The sequence below is a fragment of the Harpegnathos saltator genome, unplaced genomic scaffold (genome assembly GCF_003227715.2).
Source record: "Harpegnathos saltator strain DR-91 unplaced genomic scaffold, Hsal_v8.6 scaffold167, whole genome shotgun sequence".
NCBI classification, from domain to species: domain Eukaryota; kingdom Metazoa; phylum Arthropoda; class Insecta; order Hymenoptera; family Formicidae; genus Harpegnathos; species Harpegnathos saltator.
The window spans coordinates 699,362-723,633 of record NW_020229947.1 but is presented as its reverse complement, the minus strand read 5'-3'; the positions used below and the strand labels follow the sequence as shown (position 1 = coordinate 723,633).

Below are 24,272 nucleotides of genomic sequence, written 5' to 3'. Positions count from 1 at the left end.
CAAATTGTCATTGCATTTTGACAATTTTTCGACATTAATGTACGATATTGATCGATATTCAATCTTCGATATTGATATGGATAGTATTTTTCGATACTGATTTACTCTTATTTCACTTCTGTATGAAAGAAAAAGGGAAATTGACACGAATCATTCGTTTATCCCAATTACTTATTTGAATAAATTTTAGAATTGAATAAAATTTAAAATTGATTAAAATTTAGAATTGAATAAAGTTTAGGATTGAATAAAGTTTAGGATTGAATAAAGTTTAGGATTGAATAAAGTTTAGAATTGAATAAAGTTTAGGATTGAATAAAGTTTAAGATTAAATAGCAATTATAATACGTCCCGTCTAGTATGTGATTTTCGATATTAATATTGATAATTTTTTTATACTAATTTATTGATACTAATTTATTGTCTCACTTCTCTATAAGACAAGATGAAGAAGATGAAGGAGAACCGACGTGAATCGTTCGTCTATTAGAGTTACTTGCGGTTGAATAAGCTAGCCCAGAATTAAATAGCAATTATAGTACGTTTCGTCAAGTACGTAATTCTCGATACTGATTTACTCTCTGTCGTTTCTCTGTGAGAGAAAATGAACAATTAACATAAATCGCTTTTCTATCCCCGTACTTAGTTAAATAAACTAGCTCAGAGCTAAATAGCAATTATAATGTCTCGACGAATACGTGAATTAATTCCGCGACTTCGATTCCGCCTTGAAACACTGCGAGAGAGACAATTTCCAGCGGCATAGTTTGACTGTAAACGCAACTCGCGTATTCGATTTCGAATCAAAGGTACGAATGGTAAATTAGCGCGTCGAGAGCGATTTGTAACAGAGTGAAATGTAACAAGAGATAATAATTCGGATAATAATTAGAAGATGCAATTTTTTACAAAAATATGTATAGAAATGCATATGTACAGGAAAAGAATCATGTGCTGTTGAACGAGGTGTAAGTTTGTGCGCGATGCCGTGTTTCTCAAACCCGCAATTATAGGCGTACCACAGACACGAACCGCCAGTAAGTGGACGTAGAACGGACACGCACCTAATAGAGACTTTACTGGCAGCGTCTGTAAATGGGCGAAGTCAATGTAGTTCCAAATGGACGTAGATGGCGTTAAAATCAGTCATAAAAATGCATGTCGCTAAAAACGCCGGCGTGGTCGCTCTCAAGCTTCTCTCTGCTTAAGGTCATTCTACAATGAGGTTGTAGTAGTATGCAGTAGGCAAATTGACCAATCACAGTCGATTATTCTTCGATCGTAAAGAGAACAGTCGATCGTGATTGGTCAATTTGCCTACTGCATACTACTACACCTCATTGTAGAATGACCTTTACGCTTACAACCTTATTCTTGCAGCCATTGTAGATGGGCCTTAATATTCCTCTTTTGACTCTTTGTTCGCCAGTTCCGTACGAAATAGGCAGTCGCTGGTCAACCACGAATAAATTTTATTAGATTTTGAAGAGTCACCTTGCGACTTCCTGTTGCTAAGAAAAATCATCAAACGAGATAAAACGGGGTAAGCATTGATTAATAATTTATTAAATAAATATAATTATAGAATAATATGAGATTTATAATTTAGCCAGTTAATTATTACATGTCCAAATCAAGGTTAGGATGATGAAAATATTGAATAGAAATTGAAATATAAAAGGATTACTTGATATTTACTTATATCATCTAGATAACATAAATCTATAATTTTTTTATTTACATTTATCTAAAAACGAAGTAGTTTGTTAATCTGTGTAATATTAACCAATACGTAGATTTTCAATATTGCGGTATTAGAAGAAAGAGATATGCTCAAAAATAACCTCTTACCACATTATTTCTTCGCCATCTAGTTACCTTCACACAGTAATCTTCGAGTGCTAGGTATATTCACGCATAAAACGCTCCAATAATAGATATATTCCGTTTTGCGCATTGAGTGCTTTTGTCTATAGTATGTGCGACATGCTGCAGATAAACATGCATACGCTTATGTCGAGAAGTGGAAATACATCCAAAGACTTCTGTTACTGGTTAGGATATTTTATTTTGGTTACATTGTAATTATATGTTTTTATGTTATAATTACAAGCTATAAACTTTTTATTAGCGTTCTCGATAAAATGAACGTTAAACGATCAGATTGATGACATAAACTCTACGATAAATTAATCAGAGTTAATGACGTCATTAAGGATTTCTGAGATGTACCATAAATACTCAGAGATCCGTGAAACAAGCGAAGGCATTTTTCGTTTTTTGAGCAAATTACGGAGAGAATCATCTCATAATTGTATTATTTGTGGTTTCTTAACCTTTTGCATTTTAGCAATATGTAAATTAAGATTCTAAGATATTCAATCGCTTAGAATTGATTTAAGCCAATAAGAATTGCGTAAGAATGTTTATAGCGAATAATTATTTCGGAAGGAAAATAATTAACTCTTTCTCGAAGAATCAATATATAATTTCAGAATCAAAAGTTAAGACTCACTAGCGAAAAAGGGAAAGAAATTAGTATAAGGAAGCATACGGATTGCATCAGAAAAGAATAAACTAATGGGGTTCTGCTAATCAATTGTAGTCTCAGTACAACACAAAAGAACAGATCTAATATTTAAAGAGAAAAATATCCAGTGCATATCAATGCATACAAATCTATTTATAAAGTTTATAAATAAGTCTATAAAGTTTCTAAATATTAAAGATATTTATAAAGTTAATAATATTACAATTATAGACTTATCGGAAAATATTTCTTGATAAGATTATTATCAAAGATAAAATACAATCATACATACATGACAGTGGCTGTTAAAGTGTTAAGAGTGCAAAAATATCAAGGAATATAATTTATTAAGGGATATCAATTTTTAATACATTAATATGAAGATATTTATCATTCTGACCATTTTTGAATCATTGTAAGTACTGGCCCATATTCAGAACACGCTTGTAACTATGTTAGTGCTCTGTTAACCAATGAAAAGCCACGCAATATGCCTTCTGATTAGTTAACAGCACACTAATATAGTTATAAGCATGTTCTGAATATGGGTCAATATCTTTTGCTTCAAAAACAACATTTTAAAAGTTAAAAGAGATATGAGTTGGATAAGAGACAGGTTGATTATATGTCTGATAATGTGAGTTAAGTTGAATTACTTTTTTCTCTTGTTTTATATATTTTCTAAGCTTCATATTATTAATAATAGGTTAAATGTATTAATAATAAAATAAATATTAGATTTACAGCTTAGAAATTGCTGCCATATAAAACTACGATTGATTTATTTAAACAATTAAGACATGGATCTGAGTCAACTTGAAGTATCTAAAACAGAAAAAGAAAATGTTTGTCTTACGGGAAATCCAGATACTTCAAACTGTGTATCATTTTTCAAGTTGGGAGATACATCACAATTTATTACTAATAATGATGGTAGTGATGGAGAAGCAGAAACCATGTCCTTTGTAGTATTAGGAAAAGATTCATTGGATGCTATTCAAGCTTCTTCTTTAGCTTCATATGTTGACATTCAACAGAAAAGCATGTCAGTTGTATGTATATTGCAACTTTATATTATCTTGAATAACAGTTTTGTTCATGTATTTGTATATATTGTTCTTGTACTATATACATGTGTGTCCACACACAAAAGTAAAATATATATATATGTATATGTAGAATTATTGTTATTTTAAAATAATAATTAATATCTCTTTCTTTCGTAGGATTATAACTCCTTGATATCAGTATTGCCAATAAATGAGACACATAAAAAACTAACCGAACTCTTACAAGAGAACACAAAATTGAAGGAAACCTTAAAACAAAATAGTTTAGCTATGAAAAAACAACTTTCTACCATGGCTTCATGGCAAGGAATTGTGATGAAACTGCATGAAAATCACAAGAAAAAGTTTAAAGAAACTACTGATTTAATCAATAATCTTAAAAGAGAGAATTTGGAGCTAAAAACTAGACTTGCCACACAACAGTCTGAAGATACAGAACACAACTTTGAGGTATATAAATAATATAGAAATATGATGTGTAACATATTTATAAAATATATATTATATATTATCCTTTTTATAGGCAATTAATAGAACTAATTCTGATAACGATGATACTGTTATATATACATCGCAATGGGATATTGATGATATAACATCTAAAACTGAAGCATTGAAGTTTCAAAGTGATGAAGCATCTGAATCTTTCAAAGAAGAAAAACATGCATCACTTGATAATCAGAAATCTCAACTCTTGCAACAAACTGACTTCATGGAAGGCCACTTGGAAGTATAAAAGCAATAGAAATATGACATCACTTATTTAAAGTCTTAATTTTAATATATTATTCATTCTGTTTTCTTTTTCTTTTAGCATTTATCTAGCATTACTTCCAATGAGGATAACACTTCCAATGAGGATAACACTATTTCTGCTTATAAAGCAGTATCTCAGGGAGAAGCATCTGCATTACCACTTAAAAAAGAAGAGAAATGTGTATTAACTAATAAACACTGCAATTGTCAGTTCTCTTATAAGGATTTAAAGAAGGAAGCTGACCTTTCCACAGAAATATGTTATAACAAAATGAATTATAGTCTTAACCCAGAAGACAAAATATCGGGATATTATGATAAACAAATACAATATAAATATGACACAAATGATATTAATACATCTTCTGTAACAATTAGAAAGTCAAATCCAGCAATTAAACACATACATAAGGTGATGTCTAGATATTTTATTAATGTACACACACACACACACACGCACACACACACACACACACACACACATATATACACGTATTCATCGTAACGATATCCACGATTTTTTCATTAATTATAATAATCAGATAGAAAAAGTTCTCGATACAATTTATCAATTTTTAAACAGCAATAAGATGAAAAAAAAATGTTGAAAGTGACTTTCGCGAAGAGATCAGTCACTTTAATTTTTTTGAATGGAATTATTTTTTGTTTGTAGTGTTGTAAAAAGAATCAAAACAAATGCAATATATTGGTTATGCAATATACAAGTTAATATATTAACTTGTAATGTAATTTTTATTGACATTTTGTAGTGTATTCCAAATATATATCTTCTATCTGTTCAAACTATTGTTATTAAAACAAACTAAAATGAATTCTACATTATAATGAATTTTGACACTGTTAAATGTTAATAAAAATAACATTATGAGTCAATATTATATTTGTTTTGATATTTTTTACAACACTACGGATAAAAAACATATATTTTAATTTAAAAGATCAAGATGAACATATTTTTTTCACGAAAAAAGAACATTTCCGTAATTTTTATTGTCCCATCTTATTGCTGTTCGCAAACTGATTAACTGCATCCAAAATTATTTTCTGTTCAATCTTTATTTGAAAAAATCATAGATATTATTACAATGGATAGCGCTGGCGCATATATGCTAGATACAGTACACAAGATGATTATTTTATTTTTCAATTGTATTGCTTTTTGCATTTTACAGCTAATGTTTTCTATTGACAAGTGTGAAATAGGTTCTACTCATTGGAATGATAGGGAATACGAAAATAATAGAATGCGCTATAACAATCTGATATCTGAATTGGTCACCAACTTTTTAGAAGTGATTGGTCGATTTGATTCCGTCACACAACACTTACATAATATTATGAATATATTTGCGCCTGTTGAGATAGATACAAGAAAGAATACATTTGCTAGTGATATGAAATTATTGAAAATATTTTCAAAATATAGAACTGAGATGATTACATACCGTCAGTTAACAGCAAATGATGAAATGAACCATCTAATTTCTACAACCTATGACGCTTTAAAAAAGATGCATGATGAAATTCGTGACATATTTGTGAATTACCAAGAAGCACTTTATATGGTGGACTTAACGATGGACGAGAGTTTAAAAATGACGAATGCACAGGATGACGATAATACGCAAGAGCAGACTGAAGTACAACAGAAATTAAAAGCATTGGCTATCGAGCAGAACAAAATACAGAAACAGAAAAAAGAACTGGAGGAGAAGAAACATGAACTTGATCTGTTAAGCAATACATTGGATAATAAGAGTAAACATATTGACGGTATATATATATTACGCGATCAACTTATACGACGTAAAAAGTTATACGATGGTAAAGTGCAAGCTCTGCTGAATGAAAGACAATTATTGTTGCAAGACCAGAAAATAGATGTAGCTGATATGTTAGAGAAATACAAGCAAAAAGATCTGGAATGTAAAAAACTACAACAACAATTAGATCAAAGCGTGAGTGCATTTTCTTCTTCAGACTCATTTGGTTCTCCGCAACATTATTTATTCAAATAAATGTAATTCACATTACGGCATAAGTTTCATCATATTTTTATAATATTCTTCTTTTATGTAGATTTTAGATATCAGTTTATATAAAAATCAGTTGTCCATGTATGAAGAAGATTTCAAACAAGAGAAAAATGTAAAAGAGTTATTGCAACTAGAGAAGAGCAAATTAAACACGGAATTAGAGAAACTAGTAACCCATAATAGGGAATTAACATCTTTGTTATCATCTACCGATATCGGTCGTATTAAAATGGGAACCACTTCTCAAAATTCAGTAAGTACCTTTCATCTATGTTTTGAAATTAAAATAATATTTTTAAAAGTTTTAATATTTTAAAAAATTTTAATTCAGGAAGCATTTCTTATTTTACTACGATACATACGATAATTCATGTTGCTCCCTCATGCTATTACGGAGATATGTTAGAAATTTTTGCACTTTTGCATATGAAAATTTAAATTTAATTGCAGAATAAAGAGGTAATGCAACCATGTCCGAAATGTGAGACAGCATTTGCTACTCTGATGGGCTTGACGGAGCATATTGAACAATGCTTAAATTTAATTTAATTGGAAGCATTAAGTTTGATTTTATCGAATAGACCATTCGTAGCTGTCGATTATGTAGGCAGCTCACGTCTTCACTTCGATTCCATGGATTCGGAAAATGCACGCCATCATTCGAATAAACTTGAAAGAAGAAAATTCATATTTGGAAAATGGAGAATCTCTAGAACATCTAGAAATGAAGGATATTGTATGTGTGTGTGTGTATGAAAAGTTTATCAACACTTAAAAATTACCTCAAAAGTAAAATAACTGGATTACACTTAAATGATTCAATTCTCAAACAGTTAGCGATCTTTTCTCAATGTGTTTTTATAATTTCTCTCTCTAAAAATAATAATTTCATTTTACTAATTATCTTTTAAAGATAGATTTTTTGCATGTGAAACAATTATATTTTTTTCAATACTTATCTATGAGAATTGAAATAATTTTAACCAAATAATTCAGTTATAATAAGTTTTATATAAATTTCCAAGTTTTAATTTTCAATTTTAAATTTAATTTTTAATTTTGAGTTTTATAGTTTTGAATTAATATTAGTAAGAATGATTATAAAAATGGGTGTATCTAATACACTAAGCACATACACTAAATATAAAATGTTCAGTCATGAATGAATGCTCCATCTAGAGTGAATACTTTTCTATATCTACTTATTGATTTCTTGAAGCTAGTGATAGTTTTAGTTTAGCGATCTATATTAAACAAATCAAATTATTTTTTTACTTCATTTTTGCTAAATTTTAGATTTTTCTATAAAGAAGTAACCTATATTTTATATTAGTTTTATTGAGATATTGAGATATTTTTCAATTTGAAACATTCGATTGATAATCTTATATTAGACTATTTACAATGTTTAGTTGTTTGCTTATCCTAAAATGTTCGTGTGTAATATTTGATAAAATTAACACATAACACATAATATACACACATATTAATCCAACATATAATAATCAGTTTGCTGTATTATATTAACTGTGAAAAAAACATTCTAACTAATAATAACTGAATGATATTCATAATGCTTTTAACAAAGGACAGTTCTCAAGTTTATCGAAAATGAGGTAATATTAGTTCATATAATTTTGTTTTAGTTCAATTTTATATTGTTATTGACTTGTACATATTTTCACACATGTTATAGTACCTGTACATACATACAGTTGCAAAATGCAATGTAACAATATCGGGTAAATAAATGGATTATTTTCGTAGAAAACATTTCGAGTGGATACAATTAAACTATCTTGAAACAAGATATATTTATCGTAAAGTTGCTTGTGGTTGAATATTGTTCGATACTCGACCGAACATATAATAGCTTCGGAGAGCTGGCTGGTGAATTTCGAATCGCAGAGCGATGTCCACCTGCGACTATGTCGCTCAAGGAATTGGACAACCGACCGATCGTCCCGGCTGACGTCTGATTTATGTCGCAAGGCTGGCCAGAACCTCGAAGAAACGCGCAACACCAAGGTGCCCAGGAACGGCGGCGAAAGCAAGAGAGAGGAAAGGATACGCACTGACGACGCAAAGAGGCACGCAGTGGAAAACGCGCAACGGGCGCAGTAGAAACGCAAGGAGAATAACGCAGAAGAACGACGCAGAAGGAACGTAGTAGTAACGCAACCATTTATAAGGCGATGACGCTCACCAAAGCAAAGTCCCGGAGGACACACGCGTCAGTGACGCCAACGGGAAGCGGCACCCGGAGCACGTCAAAGACGAAATGACCTCCGTCGTTTCGGAAGGCCTGCCCTTCTGGACGCAACGGCCTACAGCAAGTCACGCGGGTGGACCCGCGAATTGCAAGTTGCAAGTTGCCGCGGTTGCATAGCAGCACCGCACGGCACGTCCGAGCTGTACGGAACAAATACGAATATCCTATCATATAATCTCAAGTAAACCAAGCCACTACTTCAACCAGAGTCCGCACACAGTCTTCATTTATTTTTAGTTTTTTTATTTTTAGTTTTATTTATTTTTAGTTATTATTATTGTTGAATCTTAAAGCTCTGGTATATCCAAGCTAGGATTCTCATCTATTACACCAATTAGTGAAATTTTTAGATTTAAATACATGTGAGGTTCGGGAATATAAGATCTTAGTCTTATTGATGTCGTTTTAACCGATTAAAACTGAACTTAACGCTTCTGCGACCAAGTCTCGACGAGAAGTAAGTCTTAAGAGAAACGAGGGTGCGTAGAGACCGATCGAAGACAGCGCAAAGCGCTTAATATATACATCATGAAATTATATTTTATTGCATCATTACTTATATTTACATCAATACATGCGTTTGTCTTATTAATATATATACAATGTTTTGTCTTGTGTGTAATTTGTAGGAAATAGCATTAATATATTATATGCAAACATAAAACATAAAAATAGAAAAACTTTATATAAACATATAAAACATTAAAATATAAATAGAAGAACAAATATACCAAAGATTTCATTGGAGCGATGAAATCTTGAATAAAGATCTTTGATTTGAATTATTTAACTAATTACTGGAATGTAATATATACATTACTATAAACATTATGTAATAACGATTCTTTGACACTGCAAATTACGCAAATGATTCTATAATTTAACTCAAAATTGTCTTTTGCTTATGAAAGTTTAGAATTCTTCTGTTTAGAGGACAAAATGGATCTGAACTTATTACTTTGTAATAAGTTATACGAACCGTATGTACAAAACTTATGAGATAGGAATGGGATGTAAAAAGCTCTGAAAAACTGGTGTGACCTGTAACACAAATAATAATAATAATAGTAGTAGATGCAAAAGTAAATTGTATTATTATATCTAAGCATAGATACATTGAATAAAAGTTTGAATAGTATATTTTAAACTTACTTTGATGCATCTAAAAATTTTGAAGACTTTACAACAGTAAAATGGTCACTTAGACGAGAATAATTCGGTTCTAAGGCTGTTTCAGTGCCTATATCCAGATCTAGTAGAAAATGACATTTATCGAGATTAAACTGGAAACAAAAGAAAGATAATCAATCACATATATAATAACAACGTTTTATCCTCCCACTAATATAAGATTGATACTTACATAGCGCGATATTTCTTCTTTGTTCATATCGTTAAAATGCGGTTGTATTATACTCGTTGCATTTTCATGGTCTGAAAAAGGTTGTGGTAATTGTCCTTTAAACTCCGACTTTAAATATTGTAACTTCCAACTGGAAATAGTTTAATGTCGCATAAGAATAAATCATAGATGTACCAAATAGTCTCAGTAAATTTAACAAATAAACATATGATCTTATATAAAATTAAAATTAACTTGAGTACTCACTTGTGGGATGGAAAGAAGAAATTGCTGGGAAAGCGATGCCATTCTTTTCCGATACAAAAATTTATATTAACGTCGTTAGGTACTGCACCTTCAGTGCCCAGCTTATTAACTTCAATCATAACTTCCATAGGAGCATAATACCCTAACGCAGCAAAAAAAAAAAGGAAGTACATATCTGTTAAAAGTTAAATTTTATAAGCTACTTTGTGGGAACTTTGTTTCCCGAAAAAAAATCAATGAAACTATGTTTCATTACAAAGTATAAACCTTTATAAATCGCCAAAGATCTTGATAATCCTAAGAGACCACACGTTAGTATCGCTAAAATGGTGATATGCGCGGTATATTGTAAGTAGTGACAACTGATATGCGATGGATTGAGTTTCGTCCTAACATAAAAGTACAATTTCTGTACGATATCCACTGTTATAGCGCCTGCCAAACAAATCATAGGATATACTGGAAATAGGAATCGTTCCTCCTGTTGACAATATTCGACTAGTCAATTTCCTTGTTTTTTCTCTGTAGAAGTCCATCAATTGCAATAATAGGAAAGAGTGGAACGCATTTGAATAAAATTGATTTTCTCGTCTAAATTGTGCATCCGAATGAAGGGGAAAACTTTTTTTTTATAGATACTTTAAATGAAAATCGCTGAGAAAAAAGCTGTTACATTCTAAAAGAATCATTTAAATTATGATAAAAATAACTAGTGTTCAAATGTAGTCACTTTTTCCTTACAGTATTTATTATTTAACACCTACCTTGTGCGGTTGAAAAAAAAAGACAATGATCCATAGATATAAGGGAGCCAATGAGTACCAATAAGAAAGACACAAACGATCTCTTGGGCGTGTTGGTACAATCAGCCATACTAAAAGCTATAACAGGAATCGAAATATTTTATATATTTCTACTATATATAGAGACAAAAACTATCGTTATTGCTCAAGTGAAATTTAATACGTAAAAGAGAAATTTGTTTTTATACTTAATTCACGCAATGTTTTGTTTCTAATATTTAAAAAGAGTCTAAATATTGGGATCGAAATGTTTAAATTGATATAAAAACAAATTTTTCCTTTTATGTATTAAATTTTGTTTGAGCAATGATAGCGTTGGTTCTTGTATCAAACTTTAAAGATTAGTTGGTTTATGGTGGATATCACAGATGCTTACCAAACCTAAAGGCGCTAGTAATGCACCAATAAAGATAAAATTGAAATTCAAGAATCCATTAATGATATAATAGTTGAATGGCTCAGTGCCATAAATATTAGGCCCGTGACTAGTGAAAATATTGTATAATATAATGTTTAATGGCGCGGCAACAAATTTGCCAAAATACATGGAATCTACCGATACCATTGGTATTACAATTACAACAGCAGATATGATAAACCACTTTATGAATTTGACCCATTCCCGTTTTTGTGTCAGCATTTCAATGGCAATCGGAAGTCTAGAAAAACAGAAGCGAGATTAAATTATTTTCTTTCTATTACAATACTCTCCGTGCGAGATATTTCACGTTCGCATATTATATAAAATACCCAAGTAGTGCAGCGAATGGCCATCCCAGCAATGAAGAAATGGCAGTAGTAAATATGGCTAATTCATATTGACGAGCATACCAAGCTGCTGTAGCAACAGTACTGAAGTACCTGTGATGAATAAAAACAATCCATAAATATATCAATGATATTTAAAAAATTTGTAATGTAATATGAGGTGTTGAACGGATAAAATTAAAAATATCTTATTTCAAATACTAAGGCTTTAAATACTTACATTGAAAAAGATGATGGCAAAAATGCGGCACTAGAAATGTACATTCCAGAGCTAAGAATAAGGAAGACTAATGTAAGTCTTGCTATATGGGTTCCAAATTCGCGACAAACATTTCTGAAAAGATACAAAATCATATATTATAGAATAAAACTAGAATATTGAACAGATAAAATTAAATTATGTAAAAATTAAACAATAATGTAAGCATTATTGCTTTATATAATATGGATGTAAAACATAAGACATACTTGTAAAAATATACTTCGGATAATGCACAACCCACAGACAGGAGGCATCGTATAAAATAAAACACCAGCACAGGATTAGGTTCCAATAAATAATGATAAACTTTTGCTGGTACTATATGCACTAATAAGTACATATATGAACGTAGTGCATATTGAGGACTATATTCCCATGTTTGTTGGCCTGTTCCATAGAGCAAGTAATGACTCTAAGACAATGCAGAATATAATATAGATATAGCAAATTGCAAATTTATTCTGCAAACATTGCTGTAGGTGATCCAGTCGTGAAGATACTGTGATTAATACAACTCACCGGTTCCCAGTAATTATACGTTTCATCACAGTCTGTTATATGGCTCCATATGGCGGAACAAAATCTGGCTGACAGCAGTAGTTTGAAAGCTGTGTCATAGCTAGGATGAATGAGTCCCGCATCGGAAGATTCTTCTGGCCTAAAATTAAGTCACTTAATCTTATGCTTTATCTTTGAATGAATATTATGCTGAAATTTTATAAGCTGACATATTATATCTATTGTTGGCTGTCAAACGTTCCAAGATACCAGTAAGAGGGGTTAGCCGGTGCATGGTTTGACAAATGTTTCATGTATCAGGAGCTTAATACTATTTACTGAATCGTTTGAAATAAATGAAAAGAAGAGAAAAGATTTCATATACTTTGAGAATCTCCTTCCATTGATCTTTTTTAATTCCCTCTTCGACAAAACGAGCTGACGTTGACGTTGATTGGGCGCCATGATCTTTTTGCACACCTCATCTATTATCTGCTCTAGGCTACATCGTTATCTGTATATGTATATATTGTTAAAAATCAATATTTTGGATAATCGAAGACATAATTAAAATTTCACAATCGTATATGTGTATACCGAATATTTGTATATATAATTATAAACATTATGCAATTATATTTGCAGTATGCAATTAGAATTATAGCGCATATATACACATATCTTGCTCTTTTTTTAATGAAACAAACAGATACGAACAATTACGCGGGAACAAACTATATTTAATTTTTTTGTATTTTCTATTGCGCACAAAGTATTGAATTGAAAGAAATGATATTTTATATTTGATATAGAATATTCTTATATTTGAATCATGTCTGTGTAGTTTCCATAGATACGTAAACAGTAAAGATGGACATTGATCCGAAATTCACATTTATGCCATTGAAAGAAAAGAATTACGTTGGAATTAACGATAAAAATATTCAAGAATATCTCTGTAAATGGTGATGAAAATTATTTCAGTAATGTAATTTATACAATACAAATATTTATTCTTAATATCATAGAATGTCTTAACTTTTGTGTGCTAACACATTTATATATTATATATTATTATTATATATTATATATATTATATATAATACATATTAAGAGAGAGTATGAATCTATTACATCATTATATCCCAGACAGCACATGATCTCCTGGGGACATCCTATGGACGCCCTGAGGATGAAGAAACATCCCCAGGATGTCCTTAAGACGTACTCTGGATGTCCTCTGGACATCTGTGCTGTTAGGGATATTAATATACATTACAATTCATATGTGTTCACAGGGGCTTGAAGGGAAATTTTATTATTCAGAATTTTTCATTTAATGAACCATTTCACCAGTATCATAAATATCAGTTAGTTGATGTAAGTTTATTTTTTATGCCAAAGTGTGATTTCCACATCTTGGAAAAAAAAACATTTATTTATAAGCTCGAAGATTTTTATATACGAAATGAAAACAAATATAGACACATTTTCCTAGAGATATTTTTAAATTTTTAATTATCAAAATGTATGAATTTATAGACTTTTTTTAAAGATGATTCTGTTGCAAAGGAATTATTATCAAAACAAGGTGACAGCTGGATAAAACAAGGTACAATATAATTATAATTTTTTCTATAGATTATAACATTAATATAATAAATTTATTGAAAAAGAAAAATTTTTGTGATTACAGGCATACAAGCATCAGATGTAGAGATAAAACAAATACCTTGTACAGTTTTAAGTATGAATTTTTTTAACAAGCTGAAAGATCCAAATAATGGGATAATATATAGTTCGGGAATAATTAGTAAAAGATATGATATGCAAGTAGAGGATTTTCTGGTATCTGACAATCTTCGTGGTGTAAGTTATCTTCACTAAGAATATAAGTTGTATTTTTATAATATAGGATTATTTAACAAAACTTAACATTACAAATATGCAAAGTATGGAGAACGAGCATATCCATTTATTGTTATTAAAAATATATACATATTGCTTCTAAATCTTCAGTATTTTTAGATGCTCTTAGACGAAGATTCAGAAGAATACAATTTGTACACGGAAGACGAAAGAAAAGAATTTGTGTTTCGAATTTTTCAAATGCTCGTTCTTGGTGGGATGTTGTGTCAGTTTGAAGATACGTTACAACCATATCTGGATGTTACTAGAAGTATTTATAAAGATCTCGTAAGGTTATTACACTTTCTTAAATATTCGAAATTGAATATAACGTTATGTCCAGCCTATTATAATGTTACGAGCGGTTTTGTTTTAGAGTGCAGAAACACGATGCTTCAAATAATTTGTTCGTAAGCACTTTGGTGTTGGAAGTAATCGCAAAAGATAGTAAAGGTCAAGAATATTTCCCGTGTAATACCAGCAACAAGCAGAATATTGCGTTTTTATTAATAAATGCTAATTCTCGCGAAATTACGACTTTTGTGCATCAGTATGGTGGATACTGTTCTATGTAACGTATACGATTGTGCTACACGTAAGACAATATAAAATTTTGCATGCTAAATTATTACTTCGTTTATACATCCATATTTTTAATTATAAAAGTCACAATAAGAAATAATAACTATAAAAAGGGGGGATTTGCGCGGATAATACCAACGACTTCCACATTTCATACAAGACAATTTATTTAGGTGTAAATTTAGACTTTAATTATACTAAAATATATATGACGTTAGTCTGAAGAATAACTTGGTTTGATATTTAAGATAACAGTTTCGGTTTCACAAGGTACTTCATTTTTCAATATAATCCTCGAAGCTCAATGCACTTCCTCCAACGTCTCTCCACGTTCCCGATTCCTTCCCAAAAGTGGATTTCTTCGAGATCCTCGAAATAGTCGTTTGTGGCCTCTATTGCCTCTTTATTTGACCTAAATCTCTTTCTAGCCAGGAAAATTTGGATTTCGGGAACAAATGGAAATCCGAGAGAGCTAAATCAGACGAATGCGCTAAACAGTAGATACGGAAGAATGTCAAAATTTAATTCGGCCAATTTTTGTTGAACGAGCTTGCATCATCATGGTGAAATAATACCTTTTTCTTGTCCATTCCGGGACCGTATTCCACTAGTTTTTCTTTTTCAGGTATGTAATAGTGAATCCAAATATATGAACAATATATACAATTGTTCTCGTTCTCTGTTAGTACCTGAACTAAGTTATTCTTCAAACCACCTTCGTATATTTGGGTATATTTACCGCATCAATTAAACAGCTTCTTTTTTGTTGTGAAAAGAGTTATTTGATCATATAGCTATTAGGTCCTTAAAAGGTCCTTAAAAAGAAAAGAGCTTCATACATTTACATTTATACATATTAGCACATATACATGTGTATATTTATACACATTTATACATACATTACATTTAAACATTTATCACAGGAACTAAGTACAAGATATTATTTAAAAAACATACGGCAAGTTCATCTCAGGATAAAACTAAAATATTCCTTCTTTTGATGTTTCTTGCATTCATGAAAAGAGGTATTTTTTCTCAACATTATAATGTGAAAATATTAGCCCGTTGTTGTTTACGACTTATATGTAAGACTAGTTTATATCAGCCTGTACTTTTATAATACACTTAACGCCAAAGTACCTATGCCTGTCTTCTAGTACCTTTGTAATATAAATATTAATATTTACTATTAATAAACATTTAATAATTATTTTGTTTATTTTCATAATATAATTTAATCATAATTATTTAATAATTATTATTAATGCAAAGGCGTAGACTCGATTACATTTAGCGCCAAATGTAGAATAAAAATATGTTTTTTATTCTGCAATATGTTTTTTATCGTACAGACATATATAATTAATAACTTCTAAGTGTTTTCATTATTGTATCTTGCTTGAATTATAAGTTTGCGGATCTTTTGTTTTACAAACATATAAATAGGACCTTCCTCCTGTACCGTTATTATACAGACGATATTTTTGGTTGCAAATTAGCAAAAGTAAAGTCAATGAACATAAAAAATGATTAATCATAAAGTATCTAATAAAGGTTATCGAGAAGTTTACACTATTAAGAGTGATATCGATGAAAGATTTGAGCTAACACTGAAAAACATTGGCACATATAATATTAATTTTAAATGAGAAGTTTATAATATATATAAATCTCATATAATTCACATCTATATAATTATAGTTCAATAAGAGGATAATAAGCGTATCTTTTCAATGTACGAGATAACATATTTTACATCACAAATGTTAAAATAATTATATTACCACTTAAAGCAAGATACATACTGCCTATAACAGTAATTCGCACGTAAGTATATAAATGTACTTGTATATAAAGTCTCTCAAGAATGTATGACATGTACCGCGCGACATCCTGATTATAATAGCTGTCTTCATCGATACACAATTATCAAAAATTTTAATTAAAGTATGTTATGTACATAGATTACCCCTTAGTCTAATATAGATAACTACGTTTAACAAATTCACTTTACATTTAACACAAATATTTGAAACTAATACCCCCCCGGTGCGGTCGAAACCATGTTGCTTTTGATTGTAATGTTTTGATGTGTGTTGTCTCGCCGTTTCATTAAAAACACGTTGCCCGCGCAATCGTTATCTATCCTTTGCAATAACAGTATTTGCGCAAATGAAATAGTGAATTTTCCACACATCTTGCCTGGGACCCGTACATGTTAATTCTGCTGACGTCAGAGATCTATGACAAAGTTATCACACATATTTATCATAATTATCGTTGCTGTCGAGTGCATGTCGGTCTCTTTGAATTTACCTTCGTATGGAAAGTGTTCTTCATAAGATCATGAGTGATACTAGCTTCGAACAACGCCTTACCCGGCGTGGTTCTCACTTTAACTTGATATATCTCTGTTGTCACTTTGGTTTTGGCACTGAAATCACCTACGAAACCGTCTTGGTCTCCGGATTTTCGAAAATCTAGCAAGCCTGAAATATCATGCTAGACATTAGCTTCGTCGATGAACAATTACAATGCGTCTTCTTTACTTGTTACGTTTACCTTTAGTGGGTATGAGCTTGGCAGCCCATAGAATTTCGTTCAAATGTAATATCTCGCATATGTCGCGATGATCTACGGTGTAATTATTAAGAAACTGGACGAAATAATTGACAGCAGCGATAACATTTATATCGTCGGTCAAAATTTCTTGCCACCCGAGACAGGCGCACCAGTGGGGCTCTATGAACGCATCTGCACATGTTCTGTCTAGAGGTATCTGAAATAGATCATATTAATTTCATTACTAAGGAATGTTCTATCGTGAAATTGTTTGCACTCGGTTTACGTCGTTATTGTAATATATTAATTTCGATGTTTCGTACACAACTGTTCTTCGCTTATGTTTCATGAAGTTACGTGCAGGAAATTGTTTTTATCTACGAAGTCGCTTAGTAAGTCACTCGCGACCGTAGTGGGGATATCTCAATGACGCGGCACTTAGCTCATTAGTATCTTTTAGCGTTCACGATGCAGACAGCGTGCTTCTTCTATCTAATCGTACTTGCTATTTTTTGTGATAAAATTCTCAATCATGTCGGATTCTTTCGTGATTGGTTGAAGCGCAATTTAATAATTGAATGATGAAAAATATAGAAATGTATCTCTGTGATGATCTTATTCGTATAATCATGATGTTCTCTTTTCGGTCTTCGCGTAGAAAGTTTTGTAACTGCGAATAAACATCTCACACGTGCTGTATATGTGTATTGAACTCTGTTTTACCTAATAGTAATATTTTCACGCGTTTGTTAAATATTTTCATTGTGAAATTTTTGCACTGACGCTCGTTTATCTTCTAATACTTCGCATGACCGAGATATGTGTTAGGCAGTTTAGAATGTATCATCTCTGGTATTATTTCTGGTGTAATAGGTAAATATATCATGATAAGAATTATCAAGGCACCTAACAATAGATGATATTATCCTCGATTTTAGTTTTTTTACGTTAAGAATATTTACATTGATTTATTTTCAATCGAGACGCTAATAACTTTCACATTAAAGTATTAAAAAAGGATTAAAGAATTGTCGAGACTTTCCGTGAGTGGGTTCTCACCTTGTCGAATAAGCTGATGGCTCTTTGACGACGGTCTCCATCCTTCGGCGTGTTAAAGTTAAGTACATTTTCTAATGTTTTATGCACATCAAATGGTGACGTTAAGTATTGCGTGTTGTACACAAAATTTGCATATGCATGCGGGTGAACTTGTTTGAACCAAGGTGGAAAAATAAAAGAAAAAAATGGAAGTCTTTCCTCCTGCTTGCCTTGCAAAGTGTTGCGAATCTCCGCGAATCTGTAAAATGAAAACAGCAAGATTAGTCCCGTACCTTAGAAGGAAAAGAATTCATGTCAATTTCTTTTCTTTTTAGTCTTTTGTTTTATTATAGTAATCGTAGAATATAAAATTGTAAATATTTCAAAACTTCAAAATTGATATATGTTACAGTTAACTGATATTTTAGTTTAAAGAACAAAATTTACAGCTGATTTAGAAAATTTCCAGATTCCTAAATGCTTATAAATTTTAAGAATTCTACAACTAGAAACTAAAAAAAAAGTAGACATTGACCCTTTTCCTTTTGACAAATTTCTCTAAAATATGCAGTTACATGATCAAATAAGTGAAAATATAAAACACAAATATCTCATCTACATGTAAAATATATTCACACCTGTGTCCATGATCGCTCATCAAAATTAAAATTGTATTATTTAAATGTCCAAAATCGTGAAGATTTTTCACCCAAGAATATAGATCGTCATCTACCACTCCAATATCATTGTAAGAATCATGAGACAATTCTCCATGAAATCCGAATACAAACTTTGGTTGTTTCTTATATATGTTGAATATTGTTTTTATATAATTCATCATCACCTACATAAATACATAGATAATAGTATAGAAAATTATATATGATACACATAAAATGTTTAAAATTTATAAAAGTCGCGTATAAATTACGCAATTTTGAGAAATGATTAGTCCTCAATGGAATTAAATTATATTTTAGTGTAACAAAAACATGAATTTTAACATAATATCGTCAATTTTGAAAGGATATTTTTAGCTGACTGACGGTTTATTTTTTTTTTCATTTCGTGTTATCAGCAAACTTCCATCATTTTTTATGCATACCATATGACGTGGAGTACCAGCAACACAGAATTCCTTGTACGTTTTGAAGTATGGAGAAGCAGCTAAATAATATGTGCGCATGTAGTGATGAGTCGGTTGCTCATTAAATCCTTTCAAGCGATATGTAAAGGTCCCGATATGCGGCACGTCTTCCATAAAACCGGTTATGTATCCGTGCTCCTTATACTTGTTCCATATCATGGGGTAAACATTAACGTAATTTGCTTTGTGACCCATTCGTTTTCGCGTTTCCGGTAATTCAAGTTCGATTTTGCCAGTTAGTATCGGAATAAGTGCTTGCGGAGTGCCGTCACCCACAATATTGTATCCTTCTAGCACTAGAGCATCCAACTGCTGCTTAATGAAATGATAAGTTTTGGGTAGTTTACGAATAAATGTATTTCTGGATAGTGAATCGAAGCCAAACATGAGCACGTTCAATTTCAGACCAGTTTGCGGTACATTGGCCCAATTATGCTGCTTTCTGACACGTGGGTCGTGTTTTACCCCAGCGAGCATACTATGCCACCTAAACATATTTATTATCAGCAAAATGACTAAGGAAACGTATGTATAATATAAGCAAATTAACTAACACATCTCCTCTTTTTGACTTGCATCTAACTTCAGCAAAATCACTGTTTTCAAGAGTGTAGAAATCATCAGCCTCTATACCCTCCAGTAGTTTTGTATTATAATCGTCTGTTCTGATAATCTCTGAAACAACAGAGTAATATTCAACAATGTAGTAATAGTTAAAAATGATATCAAGTAATGCAGATATTATTATAACATACCACTAAAGATACATGTTATTTGTCCATACTTTGTTTGTGCTTTATCAGTAATAACAAGTCTTGAACCTTCTACAGTAACCCAATCTTCTGATCCACATGATAGAGACGGTACATCATGTATGAACTTCATTATTTCTGGACTAGACACATTTAATTGAGGTAACTTGCAGGCAACGACACCTTCCCTGTAGAAATATATTGAGAACAAGTGAAAAATAAGCTTAAATAATAACAAGTAATAATAATAACATATAAACAATAGTAACAATAATAACAAGTAACAAACATAGTAGTCCATGAATTAATAAATTTCAAAATATTAATGGGAGTTGTGATATTTTAATATTACTATACTGCTCTTGATAATAATAAAACAAGCATTATACTGCGTACATACCCTGCATAAGGCTGTTCTGACTCTTTGATTAATTGTGATATGTGCATCCTAAAATTGACAAAAGTTGTCAAGTATAAAATATGTCAAATTGATATTAGAGAAAATATTGAAAGACCACTCACAATTTCTCTAGGTTTGTAAGATCAGAATCATTAAATCCTATCTCTATTCTTATTATTTGAATGATGCAAAATAACAGCGCTATTGACAGTACTGCTATAATGCACCGACGAAAGTGACATGATGCAACCCTCATGTTTATTTAATTTATTCCTATAAAAAAAAATGTTATGTAAGTTTAATATTAAGTTACATTTAATTGAAAATATATAAATATATGTACACAAATTAAAAGAGTATTTGTTCTGATATTATCATGTTTATACAATGAATATATAATAATTTATTATATTCATTACAAGATATATACTAACCTTCCAATGCATGGACTTTTATGTCTCAAATCACTTATTTAAAAATATGTATATATAATTTTTTTCAATTTTGTTCTTTCTCTCTAAAATAATAAATGGAGAATATTTTAAATGTCAAATTGCATCAATATAGAGCGCATGGCTTATTATATTGATCTCATTTGTTTATTAAAAATAGTAAAACATACAGTAGAGTTAATTCATTAGTTTTACAAAACAAGCTTATTTGAAATTATTTAGAAATATTTTTCTTACATATTTAGACATACGATGATAATTTATGAAAGGTGAATCTAGTTTCAATAAATATAATTGACTTATGTTGTATGAAGCATGGCATGTTATAATACATGTATTGCTTTTTAACTTATCACAATGTGGATGATAATGTTTGACATAAAGCTGGTACATATAACGTAGCAAATATCACTGTTACAAATATTGAGAATATTTTTCTTCTGATAACGCTAAGCCATCATGCAAGTATTATCTATGTTTGCACTGAAAGTATAATAAAGAAGTCTTATCAAAATATTTTTCATTCATAAGAGCAAAGAATATAATTTGTTCAAATAATCATTGGAAGGCATTTAATTAAATCTTGAATTATTGAAAGAAAAATTTTGTAATTCTACTGAAGATATCGTATACACAGACAAAATACTGATTTAACAAGAGGCATAAATTAAATAAGAGACATAACTTAAGAAAACGTTCTCTGCATAAACATGATTTCAAAGACAAATGGAACTTTTCTACTAGTTAATTGCAGTACTGCTATTATTCCGTTGCGAGATTTAATTGAAAATGATTGATGAACGATCGTGTACGTACATATACACGTATACACAGTACATACGTATTATGATCCTGTTTCGCGATGTTGGGCACAGAAATTTTTCCGGAATAATGCTACATCACTCGTGAATAAAATATATTGAACAAGCGTATCTCGATTTGTTCGAATCGATACCGGATCAACCTCATAGTTGCGAAAATTTCGACGAAATTATGTGACGATCAGCACTTCACATCACTCTCTTCGACGATTCGTTTCGATGTACTCAATACCTGCGACGAATACAATGTTTCCCCGCTAGCGTGCTGTTTCCATTGAAAACCGAAGGCATTTCACCCCGGTAGCACGTCGCTAAGCTCGCTTGGCACGCGCACGCACGCACGTATGTACGTACGACTCGTTTATTCATTCGCTCGCTCGCCGTTCGTTCCACTGGCGTACTTTTTCATCCACCCACCACGCATGCACGCGCGCATCTTCCTTTCGCCGTGGGATTACGTCGCTATACTATCTATGATTTATTGTTATGCAAACGTGCATGTATGTATGTACTTGCGATTTGGCGACAATAGGTTTGTTCTTTTTCGAAGAATCTCTGAACTAGTGCAATAAGTTGGAGTGAAACAGATACATTTTCCTTCATTCTAATTTATTGCACTAATGTGCACCAGAGTTCAAAGTTTTTCGAAAAGAAATAATTCCAATATACAGGGTGATCCGAAATCCCCGCATTCGGAGTACATGATATTTTATGCTAAAACGAACAATTTTTTCCTTCAGCAAAATTGTGTCCAACAGAAGTAGTTTTTGCAGAAGAACGTATTAAAGTTAACGAATAAGTATTCTTATCTATGCAGCGCATAGATAAGAATACTTATTACATTATTTAACGCTCAGAGCCGGCTCACGCGCCTCACTCACGTGTATCTAGTCAGTGAGTATTCATAAGTAATATCTTTTAAGATGCTTATGCGGCTTATACGGCTCTGTTGTGATTGACGACATCTTAAGATTGTATTTAAGACAATTTTAAATAATAAGAATCAACTATAAACAATACCGGGATTTCACAATTCGCAAAGCATATTGCTATTTACATTTGTTTTTATTTTCAGATGATGTTGTACACTCAGACAATTTTTTATTCATTTATTACGTAAGAAATAAAGGCAGTACTTATTTTATTAACTTTTCATTATTTAAGCAATACAATATGGGAGAAGGTCAAAATCCCACTATTGTTCATAGTTGATTCTTATTATTTAAGATTGTCTTAAGTACAGTTTTACGAAGTCATAAACTAATCACAACAGAGCCGAATGAACGTCTTAAAAGGCATTATTTATGAATATTAGTCACTAATTAGGTACACGCGAGTGAGGCGCGCGTGCCGGCCCTGAGCGCCACATAGGTAAGAGCACTTATTCGTTAACTTTAACACGTTCTTCTACAAAAACTACTTGTTGGACGCAATTTTGCTAAAGGAAAAAGTTTATTTTAGTATAAAGTATCATGTCCTGTACTCCGAATGAGGGGATTTCGGATCACCCTGTATATATACCATATATATATACGTATATATTTGTGCGAAATTTTCGTAGCTATTCGTGATCGAAATCGTGGTCGGTAATGTCAACACTCTTCATTTATCCCTCTGGATATGCTACTGGCAATCGCGGCAACTTTAGTTCACTTTAACCAAAAATGACAGTTTGGTCGGCGTCTCAGCCAGAACAGAAAATCATGATGACATCAAAATGACGTCAAAATGATGAAGAAAACTCAGTTTTGCATCACGATTCGGTCATTTTCTCGTCGTTTTGATGCATCATGATTTTTAGTTCTATTTGGGGCGTTGGGTCGTAAGCAAAGAATAATGTTTTGTTAAAGGAAGAGAAGTAATTAGGTAGTGATTTCATTTTAAAAACAGTTGTACCGCTTGTATATAAGGTGTTTCCTTTCAAAACGAGAGAATTTTCATTTAAAATTCCGAATGATTTAACAAGTCTGACTTTCCGTCTGAGT

At 31.2% G+C, this 24,272-nt stretch overlaps 5 protein-coding genes and 1 long non-coding RNA gene across 11 annotated transcripts; 3 read left to right on the top strand and 3 right to left on the bottom strand.

The window, feature by feature from the left end:
- The first annotated feature begins 1,383 nt into the window (after positions 1-1,383).
- LOC105191772 (NF-kappa-B essential modulator kenny) lies at positions 1,384-7,364 on the top strand. Of its 4 annotated transcripts, XM_011155419.3 has the most exons (9): positions 1,384-1,543; positions 1,875-2,054; positions 3,269-3,582; positions 3,757-4,050; positions 4,124-4,330; positions 4,415-4,768; positions 5,550-6,335; positions 6,457-6,666; positions 6,864-7,364. In XM_011155419.3, the coding sequence occupies exons 3-9, from the start codon at positions 3,331-3,333 to the stop codon at positions 6,960-6,962; spliced, it is 2,202 nt and encodes a 733-aa protein (XP_011153721.1). In that variant the 5' UTR covers positions 1,384-1,543; positions 1,875-2,054; positions 3,269-3,330; the 3' UTR covers positions 6,963-7,364. The 4 variants fall into 4 exon arrangements, with proteins under 4 accessions (XP_011153721.1, XP_011153722.1, XP_025152815.1 ...); XM_011155420.3 differs by lacking the exon at positions 1,875-2,054; XM_025297030.1 differs by lacking the exon at positions 1,875-2,054 and having other exon boundaries at positions 1,389-1,543; positions 6,995-7,363.
- A 2,052-nt stretch (positions 7,365-9,416) lies between these two features.
- Alg9 (alpha-1,2-mannosyltransferase Alg9) lies at positions 9,417-13,111 on the bottom strand. 2 transcript variants are annotated; one of them, XM_019845369.2, is made up of 12 exons: positions 12,856-13,017; positions 12,647-12,785; positions 12,334-12,539; positions 12,086-12,199; positions 11,848-11,958; positions 11,474-11,756; positions 11,059-11,175; positions 10,562-10,775; positions 10,295-10,436; positions 10,049-10,178; positions 9,838-9,968; positions 9,417-9,726 (listed from the first exon to the last, which is right to left on the bottom strand). In XM_019845369.2, exons 1-12 carry the CDS (start codon positions 12,918-12,920, stop codon positions 9,588-9,590), a joined length of 1,791 nt encoding a protein of 596 aa, XP_019700928.1. In that variant the 5' UTR covers positions 12,921-13,017; the 3' UTR covers positions 9,417-9,587. The 2 variants fall into 2 exon arrangements, with proteins under 2 accessions (XP_019700928.1, XP_011153741.1); XM_011155439.3 differs by having other exon boundaries at positions 9,418-9,726; positions 13,011-13,111.
- A 384-nt stretch (positions 13,112-13,495) lies between these two features.
- Positions 13,496-14,525, top strand: LOC105191773 (uncharacterized protein C11orf70 homolog). The gene is made up of 4 exons (XM_025297024.1): positions 13,496-13,590; positions 13,924-14,005; positions 14,168-14,237; positions 14,322-14,525. The coding sequence occupies exons 1-4, from the start codon at positions 13,496-13,498 to the stop codon at positions 14,510-14,512; spliced, it is 438 nt and encodes a 145-aa protein (XP_025152809.1). The 3' UTR covers positions 14,513-14,525.
- A 3-nt stretch (positions 14,526-14,528) lies between these two features.
- Positions 14,529-15,161, top strand: LOC112588170 (uncharacterized protein C11orf70 homolog). Its single transcript, XM_025297025.1, has 2 exons — positions 14,529-14,826; positions 14,910-15,161. The coding sequence occupies exons 1-2, from the start codon at positions 14,654-14,656 to the stop codon at positions 15,106-15,108; spliced, it is 372 nt and encodes a 123-aa protein (XP_025152810.1). The 5' UTR covers positions 14,529-14,653; the 3' UTR covers positions 15,109-15,161.
- A 103-nt stretch (positions 15,162-15,264) lies between these two features.
- Positions 15,265-15,977, bottom strand: LOC109504662 (uncharacterized). The gene is made up of 2 exons (XR_002163146.2): positions 15,691-15,977; positions 15,265-15,605 (listed from the first exon to the last, which is right to left on the bottom strand). It is a non-coding gene; the product is annotated as an uncharacterized LOC109504662 (long non-coding RNA).
- An 830-nt stretch (positions 15,978-16,807) lies between these two features.
- Positions 16,808-22,828, bottom strand: LOC105191780 (uncharacterized). Of its 2 annotated transcripts, XM_011155431.3 has the most exons (12): positions 22,308-22,828; positions 21,449-21,531; positions 21,137-21,287; positions 21,015-21,062; positions 20,618-20,802; positions 20,417-20,537; positions 19,821-20,349; positions 19,354-19,559; positions 18,737-18,974; positions 17,678-17,894; positions 17,432-17,604; positions 16,808-17,356 (listed from the first exon to the last, which is right to left on the bottom strand). In XM_011155431.3, exons 3-12 carry the CDS (start codon positions 21,268-21,270, stop codon positions 17,258-17,260), a joined length of 1,950 nt encoding a protein of 649 aa, XP_011153733.1. In that variant the 5' UTR covers positions 21,271-21,287; positions 21,449-21,531; positions 22,308-22,828; the 3' UTR covers positions 16,808-17,257. The 2 variants fall into 2 exon arrangements, with proteins under 2 accessions (XP_011153733.1, XP_019700923.1); XM_019845364.2 differs by lacking the exon at positions 21,449-21,531.
- Between the last annotated feature and the right edge of the window lie 1,444 nt (positions 22,829-24,272).

What these genes read in the sequence shown, in the direction of transcription:
- Alg9 (XM_011155439.3), bottom strand. Translation starts at nt 13,090, where the DNA reads ATGGCGCCCAATCAACGTCAACGTCAGCTCGTTTTGTCGAAGAGGGAA. An exon ending in CGTATAATTACTGGGAACCG is followed by an intron (nt 12,540 to 12,646) that starts GTGAGTTGTATT and finishes GCATTGTCTTAG; the next exon opens with AGTCATTACTTGCTCTATGG. An exon ending in AAGAAGAAATATCGCGCTAT is followed by an intron (nt 9,969 to 10,048) that starts GTAAGTATCAAT and finishes TTTTGTTTCCAG; the next exon opens with TTTAATCTCGATAAATGTCA.
- LOC105191772 (XM_011155420.3), top strand. Translation starts at nt 3,331, where the DNA reads ATGGATCTGAGTCAACTTGAAGTATCTAAAACAGAAAAAGAAAATGTT. An exon ending in ATACAGAACACAACTTTGAG is followed by an intron (nt 4,051 to 4,123) that starts GTATATAAATAA and finishes TCCTTTTTATAG; the next exon opens with GCAATTAATAGAACTAATTC. An exon ending in TCATGGAAGGCCACTTGGAA is followed by an intron (nt 4,331 to 4,414) that starts GTATAAAAGCAA and finishes TTTTTCTTTTAG; the next exon opens with CATTTATCTAGCATTACTTC.
- LOC112588170 (XM_025297025.1), top strand. Translation starts at nt 14,654, where the DNA reads ATGCTCTTAGACGAAGATTCAGAAGAATACAATTTGTACACGGAAGAC. An exon ending in ATTTATAAAGATCTCGTAAG is followed by an intron (nt 14,827 to 14,909) that starts GTTATTACACTT and finishes GTTTTGTTTTAG; the next exon opens with AGTGCAGAAACACGATGCTT.
- LOC105191780 (XM_011155431.3), bottom strand. Translation starts at nt 21,270, where the DNA reads ATGAGGGTTGCATCATGTCACTTTCGTCGGTGCATTATAGCAGTACTG. An exon ending in CCATCAGCTTATTCGACAAG is followed by an intron (nt 17,895 to 18,736) that starts GTGAGAACCCAC and finishes GATCTATTTCAG; the next exon opens with ATACCTCTAGACAGAACATG. An exon ending in CAAGCTCATACCCACTAAAG is followed by an intron (nt 17,605 to 17,677) that starts GTAAACGTAACA and finishes ATGATATTTCAG; the next exon opens with GCTTGCTAGATTTTCGAAAA.
- LOC105191773 (XM_025297024.1), top strand. Translation starts at nt 13,496, where the DNA reads ATGGACATTGATCCGAAATTCACATTTATGCCATTGAAAGAAAAGAAT. An exon ending in CAAGAATATCTCTGTAAATG is followed by an intron (nt 13,591 to 13,923) that starts GTGATGAAAATT and finishes ATGTGTTCACAG; the next exon opens with GGGCTTGAAGGGAAATTTTA. An exon ending in ATAAATATCAGTTAGTTGAT is followed by an intron (nt 14,006 to 14,167) that starts GTAAGTTTATTT and finishes ATGAATTTATAG; the next exon opens with ACTTTTTTTAAAGATGATTC.